The sequence below is a fragment of the Arvicanthis niloticus genome, chromosome 11, assembly GCF_011762505.2.
Source record: "Arvicanthis niloticus isolate mArvNil1 chromosome 11, mArvNil1.pat.X, whole genome shotgun sequence".
NCBI lineage: Eukaryota > Metazoa > Chordata > Mammalia > Rodentia > Muridae > Arvicanthis > Arvicanthis niloticus.
Genome location: NC_047668.1, coordinates 61,063,643 through 61,082,772, shown reverse-complemented (window position 1 = coordinate 61,082,772; position 19,130 = coordinate 61,063,643). Strand labels below are relative to the sequence as shown.

At 39.5% G+C, this 19,130-nt stretch overlaps 1 protein-coding gene across 10 annotated transcripts in view; it reads right to left on the bottom strand.

The window, feature by feature from the left end:
* Ltbp1 (latent transforming growth factor beta binding protein 1) overlaps positions 1-19,130 on the bottom strand; it is a 381,523-nt gene that overhangs the window by 98,380 nt on the left and 264,013 nt on the right. For 4 of the 10 annotated variants that reach the window (XM_076942288.1, XM_076942287.1, XM_034513993.2 and 1 more), the window contains 7 exons: positions 18,507-18,674; positions 15,810-16,037; positions 13,493-13,515; positions 9,857-9,956; positions 9,326-9,424; positions 2,214-2,339; positions 899-1,024 (listed from right to left, as the gene is read on the bottom strand). In XM_076942288.1, the coding sequence (XP_076798403.1) occupies positions 899-1,024; positions 2,214-2,339; positions 9,326-9,424; positions 9,857-9,956; positions 13,493-13,515; positions 15,810-16,037; positions 18,507-18,674 (870 nt within the window). The remainder of the gene's footprint in view (positions 1-898; positions 1,025-2,213; positions 2,340-9,325; positions 9,425-9,856; positions 9,957-13,492; positions 13,516-15,809; positions 16,038-18,506; positions 18,675-19,130) is intronic. The other 6 variants (XM_076942286.1, XM_076942292.1, XM_076942289.1 and 3 more) reach the window with 3 other exon arrangements.

Sequence of the window (19,130 nt, the reverse complement as noted above, 5' to 3'; positions counted from 1 at the left end):
ACATACATACATACATACATACATACAAACATACATACATACAAACATACATACATACAAACATACATACATACAAACATACATACATACAAACATACATACATACATACATACAAACATACATACATACATACAACATACATACATACAAACATACATACAACATACATACATACAACATACATACATACAAACATACATACATAGTTAGGAGTTGCATATCAAAAGAACATGCAGCTTTTGTTTTTCTGAGTATAAATAAGTTTACTTAATATTTTCTAGAAATTTTAGTAATTTCATTTTTCTTTAGAGCCGAAAAACACCTCCATTGTGTGTGTGTGTGTGTGTGTGTGTGTGTAATACACATCTCTCATTTTTAGTATCTATTTATTTGTTGATAGATATCTAGGCTGGCTCCAATTCCTGACTACTGTAAACAGCACAGTAATAGCTATGAACGTGTAAATGTATCCATGGCGGAATATGGAGCCTTTGGGGTATATTTCAAGGCATATCTGGATTACATGGCCATTCTATTTGTAGGTTTTTTTTTTTAAAGTCTACACACTGATTTCCATAGTGACTGTACCAGTTCCACTGTGCAAAGTTACCACTTTCTACTTCTAGCTCCTACCTATTTAAAAATGATAGAGAGATATCTGGTTTGTACCCTCATCACTTTGATGTATTTATCATACTCTCAAGTCGCATGTTTAGATTCACATGATGGTGGTGGTGAACCCAAAATAACCTCTTTTATTGCACACCTTTGATATTCTTTCTTCCAAAGTATTGTCTCCCAGTACCACGGCAGATGTTTGATAAAAGAGTGTTGGATTGTTTGTATGAGCACTGAACCTGCCCATCCCCCAAGAGCCAACATCAGGATCATTATTACCTATACAGTTAGTACCCTCCTCACTGGCCATAAACCCTGCTGGGCAAATACACAGGAAACTCCCCTCTGTGTTCTCACAGCGACCCTGGGAGCAGAGGTGCTGGACCTGGGCACATTCATCAATGTCTGTTAACAAGAATACAAGGCAAAATTAGTTGCTGTTTATCAGGACTCTGCTTCTGTGTTCTGTGAAGCACCAAATATCAACACTATCCCCTGGGGATCAGAGAGATCATTATAAGCAAAAAGAATGGTCAAAGGGGAAGTGGCCCGAAGGAGTGTGAGTAGGGAATGTGTTCGTTTCAAAGGGTAAAACTTAAAACAATTTTTAAAAAACCCACAAAATCTATCATTAGTGTTTCAAAAATATAGATTTCTGCTTAGTGGGGAAGATTTTCCTGGTGAGCAGGGGCACAAAGCACTGGGGTTCACCTCCACCAGAAAAGTCAGGGATAATCTACCTGCAGTGCACCGGAGCCACTGCTGGGTCACGATCACTCTGTTACCTTTGCTGCTTAGCAGTCTAGGTTCTAAAGGTGACTACACATGACAGATGCGTGAGAAAGTAAGTATCAGTGCGGCTGTCTCTTATGCCTACCTGTTTACACATGTACATACATATGAAATCCTACCTACTTACACATGTACATACATATGAAATCCTACCTACTTACACATATACATACATATGAAATTCTACAGTAAAGTGCTGCTAGGTGTACTTGATTCTTTCTTTCTTTCTTTCTTTCTTTCTTTCTTTCTTTCTTTCTTTCTTTCTTTCTTTTCTTACTTATTGCCCATGTCTTAAAACATAGTAAATTTTATTTTAAAGGGTTAAAATAAATTTAGAGTTAATACACTGTAATAATTGACTAATAATTCTACTACACCTATAAGATATTCCCCCCCCCCCACTCAGGAATCCACCCTTCATGCATGAAGAGATTTTAAATTTAGAAACCCCTATCAGAAATCAGACTTTGCATGTATACGTGAATGTATTATTGCTGCATGCTTCAGTGTGGATTTGTTTAGGCTAAATACATGATTACAGGGAGCTATTGCTGGCGCTCACATTTTATTCACTTTTGTAAAGCAACCCACCTTTATGCAAATGTCCTACCTGTAGCAAGGTAAACACAGAAATAAGAGAGTCCCAGGGTTTGGGCAAACTACTCCTTTTTTAAAAAAAAATTCTAAGGCTTCCTTTAAAACAATTAACAGCAATGTTTTCCCAAGATGATTAAAATTAAGAAACATTCCAAGTATGCAACTGTTCCCTACTCAAGAGTCTGTCCATCCTAGTGCTTCTTACCAACGCATTTCCTCTGTTGTTCACTGAACTTGTAGCCCTCGTAGCAGATGCAGGTATACCTCACCGGCAGGTTGATGCAGTGTCCTGCTCCACAAATGTCTGGGTTCACAGTACATTCGTTGATTTCTTTAAAAGGAACAAAACAATGTGAAAACCCCCCACCTCAGCAGGATTTCATTGTACCCACGCAACAAAGCTTTGTGTTTCGCAAGCAGCTGCGCATCATATTGTAGGCCCGTGTCCAGAACACTGTGTGGGCTATGAGTTTACCTGCAAATTCAGGTAACTACTTTATGACTGATCAGCTAGCTCCACCTATGCCTACCGCTTATTCCCAGTGAATCAAGTTAGAAGATGAACCAAACAGAAACTCAGAAGTCTTCTATGATGAAGGTGGTAAACAAAGCAACTTCCTGCATGGCCTATCAAAGAGTTACTCTGAATTCTATTTCTTCTTAAGTGAGAGAATTTGAGTCATCTCATGACCTCTCCTAAGGAGAAATGGATGAGAACTTTCTATTTATTAGCAGTTCAAAGTTGAGTTCCCCAGAAATGATCAAGATGATACAAAATTTTACTACTATCCAGAGTCCTAAAACTTCTACATGAATATTACAATTTTAAGGTGATCACACTTTGCCTTAGCAAAGTAGAACTGTCCCTTAAATTTCTTCCATCCCTCCCTTACGTTCCTACTGACGCCACTGTGATGCTTCCTGCTTCCTCCAAACGTGTACAGTTAACACTGATCAAATCCTCACCTGGCCCCATATATCACATGCCATCACACCATGGTGGCGGAGATGCCTAGGAATGTGGAAAAATGAACTTAAGTAACCAAGAAATGTAGGATGCAAAAGGACCTGTCTGAGATGAAGTACCCCACCTAAGACATCCTGCCTCCAATGAGCCCTGCAGGAAAGTATAATGGCAGAGTGTGGTAAGTGCAGCCAATTGCTTTGATGGCTTGCAGTTAGAAAAAGGTATAAACTCTAATGTCATTTATAGTCCTGTAGCACAGGATAAGTTACCCAGTCATTTCTAGACCATATGTTTTTACACGTGCAAAATAGAAATAATCAGAGTTCCAACTTCAGGGTTGAAAAGAAAAAAGCTCAGTAACACATATCACTTAATGTGCAGCTCCAAGGCATTAGTCATGAATATTGTTCCCACTGTTCACAATGAAGTCCTATACCAAACAGGGATAGAACTGGAGAGATGGCTCTGCAGTTAAGAACACTCGTTGCTCTTCCAGAGGACCAAGATTCAATTCTCAGCAGCCACACTGTCTGCAACACCCGGTCCCAGGAGATATGACACCCTCTTCTGGCATCAGGCACCAGGCACCAGGCATTCAAATGGTACACAGATATATATATATATATATATATATATATATATATATATATATATATACACACACACACACACACACACGAAACATCCATGCATATAAAATAAAATAAACATGATATCATTTGTATGTGCTACAGAACCCTGAAGGTAAAGGGTGAAAAGAGTTTCACTGGTGTGTGCACATAGACTCTCAGGTAAAAATTTTCCTGTGGGAATTTCATAGTGGAAAAATAAAAAACAAATACATCTCCAGTTATTGTTTATCCATTATAATAGATGCCTCTTTTGAAAATGATTAACATTTAAAGCTCTTGGTTTGTTAATTACTGAAATTCCTATATACGTCTTCCTGGTCACTTTTTTTTTTTTTTTTGGTTTTTCGAGACAGGGTTTCTCTGTGTAGCCCTGGCTGTCCTGGCACTCACTCTGTAGACCAGGCTGGCCTCGAACTCAGAAATCCGCCTGCCTCTGCCTCCCAAGTGCTGGGATTAAAGGCATGCGCCACCACCGCCCGGCTCCTGGTCACTTTCTTAAAACAGAAAAGCCCAACTAATCAAAAGTAAAATGAATTCATCAGAAGGTGAATTAACATACTTACATTCAGAGCGAACTGAAAGCTGTAAAACTGGGGTTTAATACAACCCCCTTCATGAATACCAATTTCTTGATGAGGAAATATCTATCTGTTGTTTTTCAGGCATAACTATAGGCTGGAATTTTTACACACATGAATGAAAGTCTCCAAAAACACATGGTGCTGGAACAGAATTCAATATATTCCTACCACACAGTTTGTCAATGTATTTCAGTTATTTCTCTTATGTTAGTTCTATTGTGTCCTGTTAACCATCTGCAGGAAAGATGGCTCACAATGACAACTCTTTGGCTGTAAGAAATGAGTGACAGTGGCCTTTCCTTTCAGTCCAACACATTAAACTAGAGCTGTGGGTGAATCATACAGGTGAAGGATGTCGGGGAGTTTGCATTGACTGTCTTACAGATGAAGCAGTCAGAGGCACATCTCAAAAATATTAGTCCTGACTAGTGGGGCAATAAAAATGTATGGAACTGTCATGTTGACGCCACTAGAGGGTTCTAGGACATGAACCCAGGAAGGAAGGGAGGCAAGGAGGAGGGGAAGAAAAGAGGATAAGAGAGGGAATGGAAGGAACCTTCCTACAACACAGTTGCTTTCTTCATTGGTCATCCCATTCCAACAGCGATTAACTATTATGATCAATGTGTTCTTGAAGATTGATACCACTCGTTTGCTAGGCGAGACCCTGCCCTCCTGGACAGAAATAGCCCCAATCACCTCCACAATGGTTTATTTGCTTTCTACAAAGCAATCAGCAAAAAGTTAATCAGAATCAGTGTTTTCCTTAAAGTGAGTATAAGTCAACTGGGATTGGTGTTACATTTCTAGAATTCTAGCACTTGGGAAACGGGAACAGGAGAGCCAAAGGTTCAAGGTCAGCGTGAGTTACATAATGAGACCCTACCTCAAACAGGTAAGCACGAAGCTCAGTGGCAAAACACTTGCCTAGTGTGAGCAAAGCCCTGGGTTTGGGTTTGATCTCTAGCATGTACACATGAGTGTACATATATATCAGTGTGTGTGTGCATGTGTGTGTGTGTCTGTGCGTGTGTGTGTGTGCACGAGCGCGTGCACATGCCTATGGGTGAGCATGCACACATCCATAAGTGTATATGTATGTATGTTTTTAACCTTTGAAAGTATGTCTTGGTCATCTTTCCCTCATTCCAAATTAGGTTTTTCATACTTAAGAACATACACAGCACATAGAAGGGTGAGCACTGGGACATGGTCTTAATAGGAAAAGATTTCTTGATTTTCTGGGTTTAAAGGCAGAGACAAGATGCATTGCACTTTCCCAAGAGTCGCTCAGCTGCAGGCACTCCTACAGGACGAGCCTCATTCTACAGAATGGGTCACTTTATAAAGAGACACATTTCTTTTAGAAATTGTCTAACACAAGCTTTGGAAACACAGCTAAGACATTCCACTGAGGCATAACGTCTCAGGCAATGCTCATTCCTGCCCTCAGGGGCTCCCTGGTGAATGTGACTATCCTTTGTTCCAGGGATTGTTAGCTGTCCCACTGAGGTTAAGTGAGTGTTCCACTGGACTCTTTCCTGTGCCCTTCAAAATGCTTACATGTGTGCATCTTGGGTGGCAAGACAGTGCTTCCCCTGATATAACCTCACCAGCTCAATAACCTTATTCTCTTCCTTGGTCTAGAATTCACTGAGGACTTGGGGAAAAGAACCATGAACAAAAGCCAGTGGAAAACCAAATGCACTGTCTCTCAGCCACAAGGTCAATGGGAGATTCAGCAGCTCAGTGTGTTTATTTTCTAAAACTCAGTAAAAAGAGAAGCTTTGGGCCAGTTATAAAAACTCGTGTGTTGGTCTCAAGGTCATCCCTTTATCCTGTGATTATCCAAAGTGATGGAAGAATAAAGGAATCAACTGACAGATAATGGAGCTGGAATAGCAAAGGGTAGTGATTGTATACTCGAATAACCAATTCATTTTCCATTGGTGGAGTTTGTTGAGGCCGTAAGGACGGTAGGAATATGCTTCAGGGATGAATAGTTTCAAAGGGGTCAACTCTGAGTTCTAGAAAAATCAGACTAGCTCATAGTTTTTAAAACATTCTGGCCATGGTCATTATGGAGGTTTCTATAAGGCAGTAGTGGGAGAGGAAGAGAAGTTCCTGGCCAGTTTGCAATGGCAATAGGGACAGTACAGGAAGAGCCAAAGCAAGGCATCAAGTATTAACTCATGGAAAGGTTTATTAAAATGCCCTGGCTTCCCAAGTTCCCCAGGAGGAGCAGACATTGTCCCACAACAATTGAAACAGATGTTTCCACTTTGTAAATATTTGCTAGAGAAATAAAGGTTTGATTTTTCCAACCTATCCTTCAGCTATTATGACACTGTGCAAAATCAAGAATTTATATGCTGAAATGCCTGATTTATTTGGAAACGGTAGGCCAGTAACGTAGCAAGTCACCAAGTCAGCTGTTCAGAGTGGAGACAAATGCTTCCCGCAAATACTCTGCTCCTTTTATAATTATTCCATGTCCAAGGGTGTGTGGCTAGATCCAAAAGGGCTCCTTTCCAATTTTGCAATCACAAAGATATCATCATTGAGCAACGTGGAACTGATTGTGTTTATTTTAGAATCTGAGATTAGTCCATCCCTTTCTTCAGCTATGGGAGAAAATAGCAGTAAAACATGACATTGATTGTGTCTAGACTTTAAGGGATGAAAACCGTACAACGTTCCCATGATAAATGATGTGCAGGTTCCTTAAATCTATACCTTGGTCCTCACATTAAACTGCCAGGAATGTTTACATTTTGATTGAAAATGAAATTTAACATGGCACGGTAGTCTCATGCTCTTGTACCTTATGTTTCTGTAATAACTTTGAAGCTGCAAATGCATCAATTAGAAGACTCTCTATTTATAATTTTCTCCTGAAGGATGGATTTTTTCCAAAAAGTTATTTTACTAGAGGAAGTGGAAGCACTTACAACTGTTACACAAAATAGAAAAAAAATTCAGGGTCACTTGTTTCCTGGAAGGAAATATTTGTGCTTCAAACATGTGATAGCAGATGTTGGTCCTGAATATCTGCCAGACTAAATTGAGCTGTCTTCTTACAACTTCATATAGCAGGGCTACATTCATTTCTCTTTCAATCAACTCTCTAGTTCCCTGAAGCCCAGAAACTCCCCCTTGTTAGTTATTCTTCACGTCTGTATTTAAGTGATGAAACCAAGACTATTAGGGCTGGAGAGATGGCCCAGTGGTTAACTGCACATACAGCTCTTCCAGAACCACCCATGTTGGGTGACTGACAACTACCTGCTTCTCTTGGAGTCTGCAGACACTGCATTCACACATGCCCAGACCTGCCCCACCTATATGTATGTATATAGAGATAATTGAATATATATATATATATATATATATATATATATATATGAAAATAAATATATGAAATAAAATATATGAAAATAAAACTTGATTTGAAAAAAGACACTCAGGATCATTTCTATAGTTTCGTTAAGTGATGAAAGGCATTTTTCTAGGCAAAACGTAATTAAGTTTTGCAAAACTACTGTGTGAAAAGGTTTGTCCTCTAATGCCTGACAAACAATTTCAGAACTAAATTTACCTTAACATTAGAAAATGGAAGTGCAATACTTATTTAGAAGAACCTGTGAATTCATTGTTACATGACATTTTATAACACTGAGGTAAATAATTAGAAGTTTTTAATTTCCCCAAATAGTATATTACATGTCTTCAGATGAGTGGGGCAGATGTACACGTATATGGGCTCAGAATATAGAATAATATTTTCAGACATGCCCATTTAAAATTATTGTTTTTATTAGATTACAGAGCCAATTTTCTATCAATATATTTATCTGTATATCTATCTTCATCTGTATCAATCTATAAGTCTGTCTGTCTGTCTGTCTGTCTGTCTCTCTCTCTCTCTCTCTCACACACACACACACACACACACACACACACACACACACACACATACTGGAGTCCATCTTTCCCCCTCCCTGCAGTCTCTCTCAGTGCACAGAGTTTATAAGAATGCTGTGAGCTTTGTAGCTCAGGATAACTTCCTACATAGTGCCTACCTCCATATCCCTTGGCATTAAGGCAAGGTGAGGCTAGGTCATGTGGCATGAAACTTGCCCACCATCCCTGAAAACACTTCAGAGTTATCAGTTCCCCCCTTTCCCTATGGCATTGAAGACTCTCCCCTCAAGACAGCATCACGATGGTGTGGTGTGGTCTTCTCCTAATGGCACCACTTGAGAGCTTTATTACAGCTGCCTATAGCCATGAGCTTGTACTTCTTCTCAAGAGCAAATCACAAATGTCTTCTGTCTTCATAGAGCTCCAAGAATACTTAGAATTGCTCACATTTCTATTGCTCTCCACTTGGTACTAATAATAAAACCCAAGAGCGATGCCATGTAGCTCAAGGCCAGGGGTGCAAGTGTGACTTGGTTCTATCACTGAACTGCTTGAAAGTCCATGGTTGAGGCCACGGCCTGCTTCCTTCTTCTTTGTCACTTAGCATTTTATCCTCTGCAAATGAATGTCTGAGTTATTTTCACTTTTCTCTATTATAGATTATGTCAAAATCCCCTATTTATGGTTCTCAGTGTCATTTTTCCTATGAATGATCTTACTACATTTTTCTGCATTTAGAAAATCACCACTTTATGGTTTCTCATTTGTTTCCAAAGAAATACATTTCTAGAATTTTTAAAATAAGGATTAAAATATGTATATTGTAAACATTTTTCAAATACACAAAATCATATCTAAGAGCATAAAGAGCGCCTATATCCTACTGGCTCGTCATTGGTGAACACGAATGCATTTCTTTCAGTCTCCTTTTCCACATTTGTAGACATTTAAAATGGCAATTGTGGCATTGTGGCTGATATTCTAAATAAGTGTTACTCCGGAAGTATGTCTTTAAAATATTAAATATTCTTTTAAAACATCAGTAGCTCTATAATACGCCATTGCCCATGTACCATGATTTCCTTGTGCACACTCATCTGTTCTTATGACTACTCTTATGACGATCGATCCCACACTTTTGTTAATTCCATTTTGAGTGCAATTTGCACCTGTGTTCTCATCGGATGCACAACACAGCACACACTTCACTGACCTGTTACTTGCGTAGGAGCAATCACTTGGCTGGCACTTGATGTGGAAGCTTCAGGTGCCACTTCCACAGGCACAGGGGGCGATGTCTTTTCAACCACTACTGCACGAGGAAGAGGGACAGGAAAATTAAATCTTGGCGTGTACACTGGCATCCATGTGCAAAATCCAAGTATGACTTCATCTAAGTAATACAATAGCCCTCTTCAGGAACTGATAACGATCTTGAAAGCACATGGTATTAAGTCAGAGTTCAAAACGTGACCACTTGATAAATGAGAAGTTCCACTATTTGGACACTGTATACTACACAGAAGTATAGTATACTATATAGAAACTGATCTTTTCTGACATACACTACTCTTCTCAAACCAACATTGTTCTAGTATAGAAATGTACTGAAATAGGCATTTCACGATGAATTCAAAGATACTGCCCAATGATTCATTAAACACAATCAAAGATACACACACAAAAATTCTTCATGAATTTCTTCAGAATATTCCTATGAACAACACATATCAGCTCAGGTTACCTGGAAACTGCGGGTGCAGATGAATGGTTGAAACCCCTGGGGAGAGCTGGGGTTGCCCAGGTTCAAGTCTGGTTTTCTCTTGATCCACTGAGGGTATTTCCTGGGTGGTTGTTTTTGAAAGAGAGAGACAGAAAGAGAGAGAGAGAAAGAGAGAGAGAGAGAGAGAGAGAGAGAGAGAGAGAGAGAGAGAGAGGCAGACATAAAGCAGGAATTACTTTTATTTTCCCACATACTGTTATTTTTATTTAATTAATTATACTCTCAGCAAGGCAAAAATATCACAGATCAGACACACACCTACATATGTGGCTTTAAAGCATTGTGCTGTTACAATGTCAGCTTCTTATTTTTAACAGCCATGCTATTATCTATACATATGCTCTCATCCATTTCCTTGGAGTTCAAAGTCAAATGTTGAAAACAAGGACCTTGGCCCAGAGATCCACATTTGATCTGAACTGGGCAACACTAACACTAACACTAACTGGGACTAACTATCCATGTCATTTACAGGTGGCTCTGCCTCACAGCTACATTTTGTAGATTATATGACTGATATAACAACAGAGCCATAAAGAAGACCCACTAAGCTAGGCAGTTGTCCCCGTGGCCTTCTTTAGCCCACATCTAACAAGTGAACATTCCCAGCTCTCTCAACAGTGGTAGGCTGCCATAGTAACAGCAGCTGCAGTCTTAGAAGGCTTGTGGCTTCCTAACTGGACCTCAAGCACAAAGGGAAGAAAAAATAAAATCCATCCATCATCATGGCTCAGCTTTCAACTGAGCCATGATGGGGCTCTGTAGGGGCTCATGCCAATGGGACACTTAGTCTAGTTAAAGAAGGATCTGGGCTTTTACTCCTCAGCGTGGGGCCAGAGAGCTCAGGACACCTCATTAAGTGCATTCATCAAGTTACTTCCTCACTGTTAGCCAACATCTTGCCTCTCAGGCTTAACTTGCAGAAGGTCCACTTCCTGGCATCCAGTTCACTCTTGCCCTATCTCCTTGCTTTTGTTATTACCTTTTATGCTTCAATAGTAGTTCCTCTCACAGATGGTTTCATTGAAACCCAACTTTGGAAGTATGAATTCCTACAGGCTAACTCTGGACATGCTACAAACTCCTCATACTCCTCCACAAAAGCAATCAGCCTCTGATACTAACTTCATCCTTTCTGTCAGTGAAATAATCCATATAATAGTCCATTCGATAATCCATCCCACCCAGATTTAGTCACCTTTTTACAGCTTCATCTTTCACTCTCTAATCTTAACCCTGTTCATGCTCAGTATTCTTTGTGGTGGTCAGTTTTCCATCTTCTCTCTCTCTCTCTTTCTCTCTCGCTCTTTCTTTCTCTTTCTTTCTTTCTTTCTTTCTTTCTTTCTTTCTTTCTTTCTTTCTTTCTTTCTTTCTTTCTCTTCACCTTGGCTTGCTCTGTAGACCAGGCTGGTTTTGAATGCACAGAGGTCTGCCTGCCTCTGCCTCCAGAATGCTAGGGTTAAAAACATGTACCACCAAAACCTAGTGGTCCACCCTTTCTGCATCCAAGGTCCTCGGTGCTATAGTCCAGACTCATCTCTCATGCTCAGCTGACTGCATCATTGAATTGTCGTCTCAAGCTACCAGTCTTTCTCCCTCAGTTGCTCTTGCAATAGGTCCAGGAATCACTAACCACTCGTTCCATTTCCCCACATACCCTCCTCTCCATACACAGGCAGGGCTGTTACCTGTTAGAGATGGCCTCCATCAGTCTCCATGTCCTCTTCCCTGAAGCCCATGGCTTACACCAATGCAGAGCAGCCCACAATCAAGCACTAACTCACTGCTCTGGTTTACAGCAGAATCTCCCTATCCACCTTAAGTATAGTTTTCCTAATCAACACCATTTTGTCACCTACCAGGCAGCAGTTCAGCAGCTACTGCCCGACTGATTACAAGCGTAGTTCCAGCTGTCAAAGCAGGACAAGTTCCCTTTCTAACAGAATCTTTGCTGCTCTCTTTCTAAACCTTCCCACATAAATGTCTCGCCCTTGGACTAACCTCATTTCTCCACATCTACCTTCAAGATGATGAGACCTTTGTAAAGTTTCAATACTAAACAGATCTTCATTCCAATTCATACCCCGACTACTCCCTTTTAAGTTAATATGAATTTAAGACTATACAAGGAAAATGGTCAAGTGAAGTTAAGACTATATAAGAAAATGTTCAGTATATCTTTCTGATTCAATCCCCCCTCCCACTCTGTGTGTGTGTGGGTGTGTGTGGGAGGGTGTTGCAGGTGCTCACACCCATGTACTAGTACATGTATGTGCACACACACGTGCCTGCCCATGCATCTTCAATGCGTGTGTGTATGTAGGGAACAGAGGTTGACATGAGGTCTCTTCCTTGCTCACTCTTTGCCTTATCGTTTGAGAAAGTATCTTTTCTTGCACGGTCTCAATTACAGTTACAATGAACTACACCATGAAAGAGAAGAACAGAGCTGAGTTGAGACAGGTTTGTTTAGGCAGCTTACTGGCATACTTACAAGCCCAGTGATTTCTCCCTTGTGTCATTAAGAGCTAAACTCAAAATCAACAAAATTGCAAGCTACTGTCTAGCACCTATCTTTCAAGATGCCACAGCTGTGCAAAGCTAAATACGCAAATCCATTGGTTTTTTTTTTCAGACTCGTTGTAGCACGATATCTCCAATATAACTGTAAATCATTCCAAAACCATCATTTCTTCTTTGGGATTCTTATAACACATATATGAGAACTTATGGTATACACTAACAATTGAAACACTATTTAAAATAGTTTATTTCTGCATCCATCTATCCCTCATGTAAGTTTTAATACTTAATATATTCTTGGCAACTAGATGAATGATATATAAATGAAAACCATATAATAACTGTATGATTTTTCATATTATCAAATAAAGATTCAAAGGGTACAGAGAAGATGCAGGCTTACATACATAGGATGTCAACTCATCAAACGTTCACATTTCTTGCTATTGGGTCTCTCTCTTCCTGCTCCCACCTCATGCTCCTAAACCCAATACTGATGAAATTTTCTCTAAAATTTCTAGAGAACAACATTTAAGTACTGTAGCCTTCAAGGGCGAGTAATGTTTTTGATGTCATTTTATCTAATTTTAATCTAATTTGATCCAAATGATTGTGTTAAGTTTTAGTTGACTTAGTGCCTGGCTTACTTTTTTATGCATTACTGAGAACGCCCAACTGGGTGGGCACAGCAGAGCCTTTCTTCCCACAGTCCACACAACCAGTTGACTCTCTGAATTCTGCTCATTTTTCTTCTCTCCATATTTTAGCTTTTGTGCTTATAGATGGTGCTCCCCACCTTGTCCCCCAGACCCCTTAGTGAGCCCTCTCTGAGCTGCTTCCCACCCTGTCCCTGAGACCTTTTAGCTGTCCCACTCTGAGCACTGAGAATAGCAACACCCATTTAGATAATATGGTCATGCAATTTCTTGTATTGATGAACTGTACTTCCTTACAAGTAAATAGTCTCTAATATGAATGTCCTAAAGTTAAACAACAACAACAAAAAAGACCTATACATATCCTTAAAAAAATGTCTTGAAGTCAAAAAAAGACTTAAAACGATGAATGAATTACCTTCTCAGGAGGTGCTGTTACCACTAAAACCAGAAAAGAGAGGTGAGAATTAGTACAGGAAGCACAATCCACTCATCAGATTTCAGATTTCAAAAGGCATTAGGAAGCCAGTATCTCCCCCAGACAATTACGAAGCAAACTGAGTCAAATGTGGAATGCCAATCACCTGCCACCCGGGAGGATTTTACACATGAGCGACCAAGAACTTTTTGTGCTCTTCATTGTTCAGCAATCAAGGTTCAGAGATCAAAGGTTCAGAGGCGTTCATTCAAAATTAAGAAAATTAACCTCAAGTTTAAAGAAAACACTTCCTGAAACATTGTTTAATGCTTAATCTTGAGTTTGGGGAACTTGCTGTGTCTTGGAAGACAAATGTTCCCAGTGGTCAGAAATCCATCTGAAGTCAGTATTAAAAAGAATGACATTGTTTCATAGAGACAGGAGTATGGGTCCTGCATTTTTTTATATATATAATCCAGTTTTTAATGAGGGCTTCTGATTATTTTCATGTTTAACTAAATTGAACAAAAGCCACACCTCATAAGCCAATAAGAAACAATTACAACTTAGCATCAATATAATTAGCCACTTAAGAATTACTCAATCAGTAATGTTATTGTGGTGGGATGAGGTCTTCGTAGTTTTGAAATGTTTGTTTTCATTAAGCAATTCCTAGCACTAGTCAACAACTTTGTTTATTACTTGGAACTTTCTGAGTCACTGTGTCTCCTTAACTATTAGCACATAAGTTGGGTGCATTAATTCCAGGAAGAAATGAGCCTACCAGATAAATTAAAACCACTTTTTTTTTTTTTTTTTTTTTTTTTTTTTTTTTGCCGACGGCAGGAAGCTGTCTTTCTACGCTATGAAACCCATTGCTAAGGAATTCTAGAGACAAAGCCATACTTATGCCCATCTTCTTAGGCTAAACAAAGGATGAGCAACCTAGCCCAGTAGTTTTTAACCTTCCAAACACTGCAACCCTTTAAACACCCTCATGTTGTGGTGACTCCTAACCACAAAATTATTTTTTTTGTTACTTTCTAACTGTATTTTTGCTACTGATATAAAATCACAATGTGAGTGTCTGATATGCAAGCTGGTGTTAGGAGACCCCTATAAACGAATTGTTCAACCCCAAAAGACGTTGTGACCCATGGGCTGAGATCTGCTGACCTAAGCAGACAGAGACAATACCAGGCGAGGTCCTACTTGCTCTGCCTACCCAAGGAAGAATTACAGCACCCTGAGTGAACCAGTAGAAAGAAATGGGCCAGAAGGCACCAATGCTCAGAGCTCAGAACAAGGCCTGCTACTAGGGAAGGAGGTTGTGCCAAGCTCCCACATGACTCACAAATGAGCAAATCTTTACCTAAGAATTAATGGCAAAAGCCAAAAAGAGCCTTTTGTTTTGTTTTTATGTTTTTAGAGGAAATAGATACATTCCTTACAGACCTAAAACTGTTCCATTTTTTCAGGAACAAGGCTTTTCTGTGGAAATCAAAATAGTATACTAAGGAGAGAAGAAAATCTCTCTTGGGGGGCTGGGGCCACAGAAACCGTCAAAACTAGAGCTCACTAGACTCTGCCTTTAGTGATGAGTCCCATTGTAACTTGTGATGACATATAAGAAGTCAGATCTATGTCTTGAATTTCTCACAAGGTAAATGAAAGGACCACACCAGGGTCCTCCCAGACTCTTGAACTGACTGGTTCCTGCTTTTCTGGCTGTTGCCTGGCATTGTCCCACCTGCCAGTTACCACCTCACGAAAGCTCACCCCATGCTTCAACATTTTTAAGCCTGTGGATTCTCCTTTATACAGCCGAATTCTGGACACAGAAATGAATCTGGACCATTCCCTGAAGACAAAAAGTCCCTCTCAAGGAGTAAACATTAAGGTACTGTAACTCCTAAACTACAAGGCATTGCTCCGGAATTCACATGAAGTATTGTTACCTGCTAGGTACACACACCACAGCAGTGTCTCTCAACCAGGGAAAGTGGTCCATACTGGATCTAAGGATGTTTTCAATATTCAGGTACCTTTTTAGTTGTAACAAAAATAGTGTGTTTGTGTGTGTGTGTGTGTGTGTGTGTGTGTGTGTGTTGGTTGGTTGGTGGGAGCACTACTATCATATAAAAGTCAAAGAACATTGACTCCGCTAAACATACAACACCCAATACAGCTTCCCTGCCCACTTGAAAACGTCAACATCAGGAAGGATAAAAGCCATGCTCTAGAAGGATAAAAATAAACACAAACATACAAACACGGAGATGGATGGCTAGAACCCACACCCAACATGTAAGCTCACCTTTGGGCTCCGCCACTCCCGGCCCATGTTCCCGCGAGGAGGTCAGGGCCTCCACAGGCTCTTCCTTGGCTGGGAGAGGTGGAGGATGAGTACTTTTAGCAACAGGTTGAGTGTTCTTTGGCTTGACAAATACAGCTTCTTTACCTATATGCTGATGGATTGGCCTGCGTCTATGAACGCCAGAAACCGTATAACCCATTCCACCAGGACAGATTTCCTTAAAAGCAGCTAGATTTGGGATGGGAAAATATTCCTTTTAAAAATCTAACAGTACAAACTTAAACAGAGGAAAATATCATGATGAATATCTTTTAATAAATCATCACTAATATAGGTACATATCAAAACTTGAGAAACAGACGCAAAATATAAGCAAATTGCTTAACTTCCTGATAGACTTGCGTATTTACGAGAAAAATTTCGACTTTTACTTTAAACATCTATTCATCTATTAATTCCTTATCCTACCCAATTAAGATATACATTTAGCATGAATTTTATATATTGCATTATATGCTAGTAGCCAATATGCCACTATGTAGACTATATTATATATGTAAACTATATTACATACAAAAATATGTAATATACTGGGAGTTGTTTTAAGTACAGGTGACAGCTATTTAACATGTGAGCATGTAATATTACCAATAGTCAGGTTTTTTCCTTTCCCCTGCTTTTGTCCTTTCACTGGTTATTAGTGAAGAACTCAGTGGACATGGGGCACTGAAAACCTCCTGACTTGTGTCCAGTTGATAAATCTAAGGACTCGGCCAAAATGGCATGCTACATCTGGAATGGGGTTACTGGTGATAAAGGGGTAGAGAGGGGAGTGTTTTTGAAGAGGACCTTCAGTAGTGAGAAGAAAGCCACACGATAGCAACAAGTCAGAAGCTACAGACAGAAGCTGAAGCAAGAAGTAAAGGCCAGACCAAGCTGTGTGTGGTTTTCTCTATGGTAGGGATAACCAGCAAATCTGGTCAGGTTCACTACACAGAGGACAACGGGACATTCTGTACTATGTAATCATCACCTTCATCAGGAAAAATGTCTTTAAAATGTCTTTTTCCCCTGTGAGTAGACTGGGTATGATGTGTGATTTGCAGACTTCCAGCAGCAAAGCCCAGGGCCAGAGGAGCACAGTGCGGCAGACAGATGCAAACGCCACATAATCCCTGGGCTGTTGGGGTTGGAAGCAAATTGCCAAAAGCAAACAAGGGGGCTTATAGTCAAGTTTTTGTTTCTACTTTTAAAATTGGAAGTAAAATAAGTCATTTCTCATTTTCACAGAACAAGAAATCGTCTACTGAATGAACTGGGCCTGGAATTAGTCTTTAATAAAAAGGAAACTCTACAATATTCCCTTAGAGCTGAGATACTGTTTTTCTGAGGATTCACTCACTCAACTGTGGAATCTACTCGGACAGAGAATTCTTAACTAAAAACCTGGATAGTTCCAGAACAAAGCATGGTTTCTACCAAAGCACATGTTTGATTAAAATCATCACAGGAGCAAAACTTAAATACAAAAATTGTAAGGTTAATACCATAATAAAATTTAGTTTACTGTACTTTAGAAAGCAGCCCTGATGAACATTCCCCATCTTAGTTACACTTCACATAAAGATAAAAAACCTGTCAAAATTGACCTTAAGGAGAAATGGGGGGCCATGAATGACAAAGCTTTGTTAGTGAGAGTATATTAGAAGGCACAGGAGGGTGCTAGAGCCTGTGGGAGGAGTCTAAAATCATCCAATCTATCAATTCACTGACAATAAAATGTTACCTTTGCCATAGTTGTTTCTTTTGACTCTAACCACTACGAAAGGTGAACTATGATATTAAAATTTACATTTCAATCCTGTCTACTCTTGTAGGATTTACTACACAATGTAGTGCAAGATACTACACGGTAATATAGAGATTTAATGCACTTTTCTACAAGGGAAGTTTCTCTAAACAATTTAGTGTGACTCTTGGCAGCTGCATCAAGCCAGTGAAACAGACGCCACACCTTCCTTGATCATATGATGCCCAATGCTTGCAGGTCATGTCTCTTTTTCTTCCATTGAACTCCTTTACACTCTGCTTGGGAGTTTATTGATTCCTTGGTAAAATTATATTATCTACAGAAATGTATGCTCTCAGAACACTAGGTAATTATGAACCAAACTGTACTCAACTTGACCCCCTTCACAATTTACTGTGGTTTTGGCAGGATCTCCTTTGGAGTTATCTTTGTAGAATAAATTCAAAACTGAATACAATTCTTTATATTTTCTATTAGAGACATCAAGTGCAATTTTAATAACTGAATAAATAAGTCAATGTCCATTGGGCTGTTAATTGTAAAGCAAAACAATGCACAGTGAGCCATTAGGAAAGCATGTGGCCCAGTACAGCTTTCTGGTTTTTATACTTAAATAACAGTCCTCAAGTTCTAGAAGCTCATAATAAAATACAAGGTAATATCTTCCTAGCTTAACATGTAAAAAGAAGCCCATAAATAATAGGGAATTCCTATGTACATTTTCTTTTCTGACTTGAGTTTCTCCAACTATACTTTCTTCAGAAACAATACAAACACACAATACCATTAAAAACTAAACTCGGACACCTAAGGTAACCCAAGCTGCTAAAGTCATTTTGGTTCTGTAGCTGGGAATATTAGTGTGTATACAGCTGGCTATGGCTTACCTGTACCCAGGAGAGGACATTTCTCACAATGTGGGCCCCAGGCCTTGCCCACACTACAACAGCAGATCTGCTTGGTGAGATGAACAGAGAGAGGGTGCATACACTGCCTTCCAGGACTGACAAGGCGGTAACAGGGCCCTTTCTCTTCTGAGATCACCGGGGGATCCGCTAAAGAGAAAGACAAGCCTGATGTCACTGAAGAAACAATTCTTATCAACTTTAAGTTAAAATAAGATGGCCCTCACAACACAGATGAGAAACCTTGCTTTAAGATAAATCTATCAGATAAGGGCGATTATTCATTTTTGTTAATTGTCCATTCTCTAAATCATCTTTGGAGTGAGTGCACCTAATACTCTAGCTGGTTATTCCTGTTTCTGTCTGGATTCTATTTTTTTTTAACAAATATTAATATAGAAATGTGTATATATAAGTTAAAAATTTCCACCAATAGCTAGCTGTCCAGCCAACCTAGTCATCTATAATTAATTATAATTTGACCAACTGTTTCCCTGTCCCCCTGCTGTGATGATGTAATGGGGAATGTGCCCTATAGTTTAAAGCATTTGAAAGTGTGGTCCCCAATTGGCAGTGCTGTTTGGAGAAGTTTAGATAGTAAAGCTT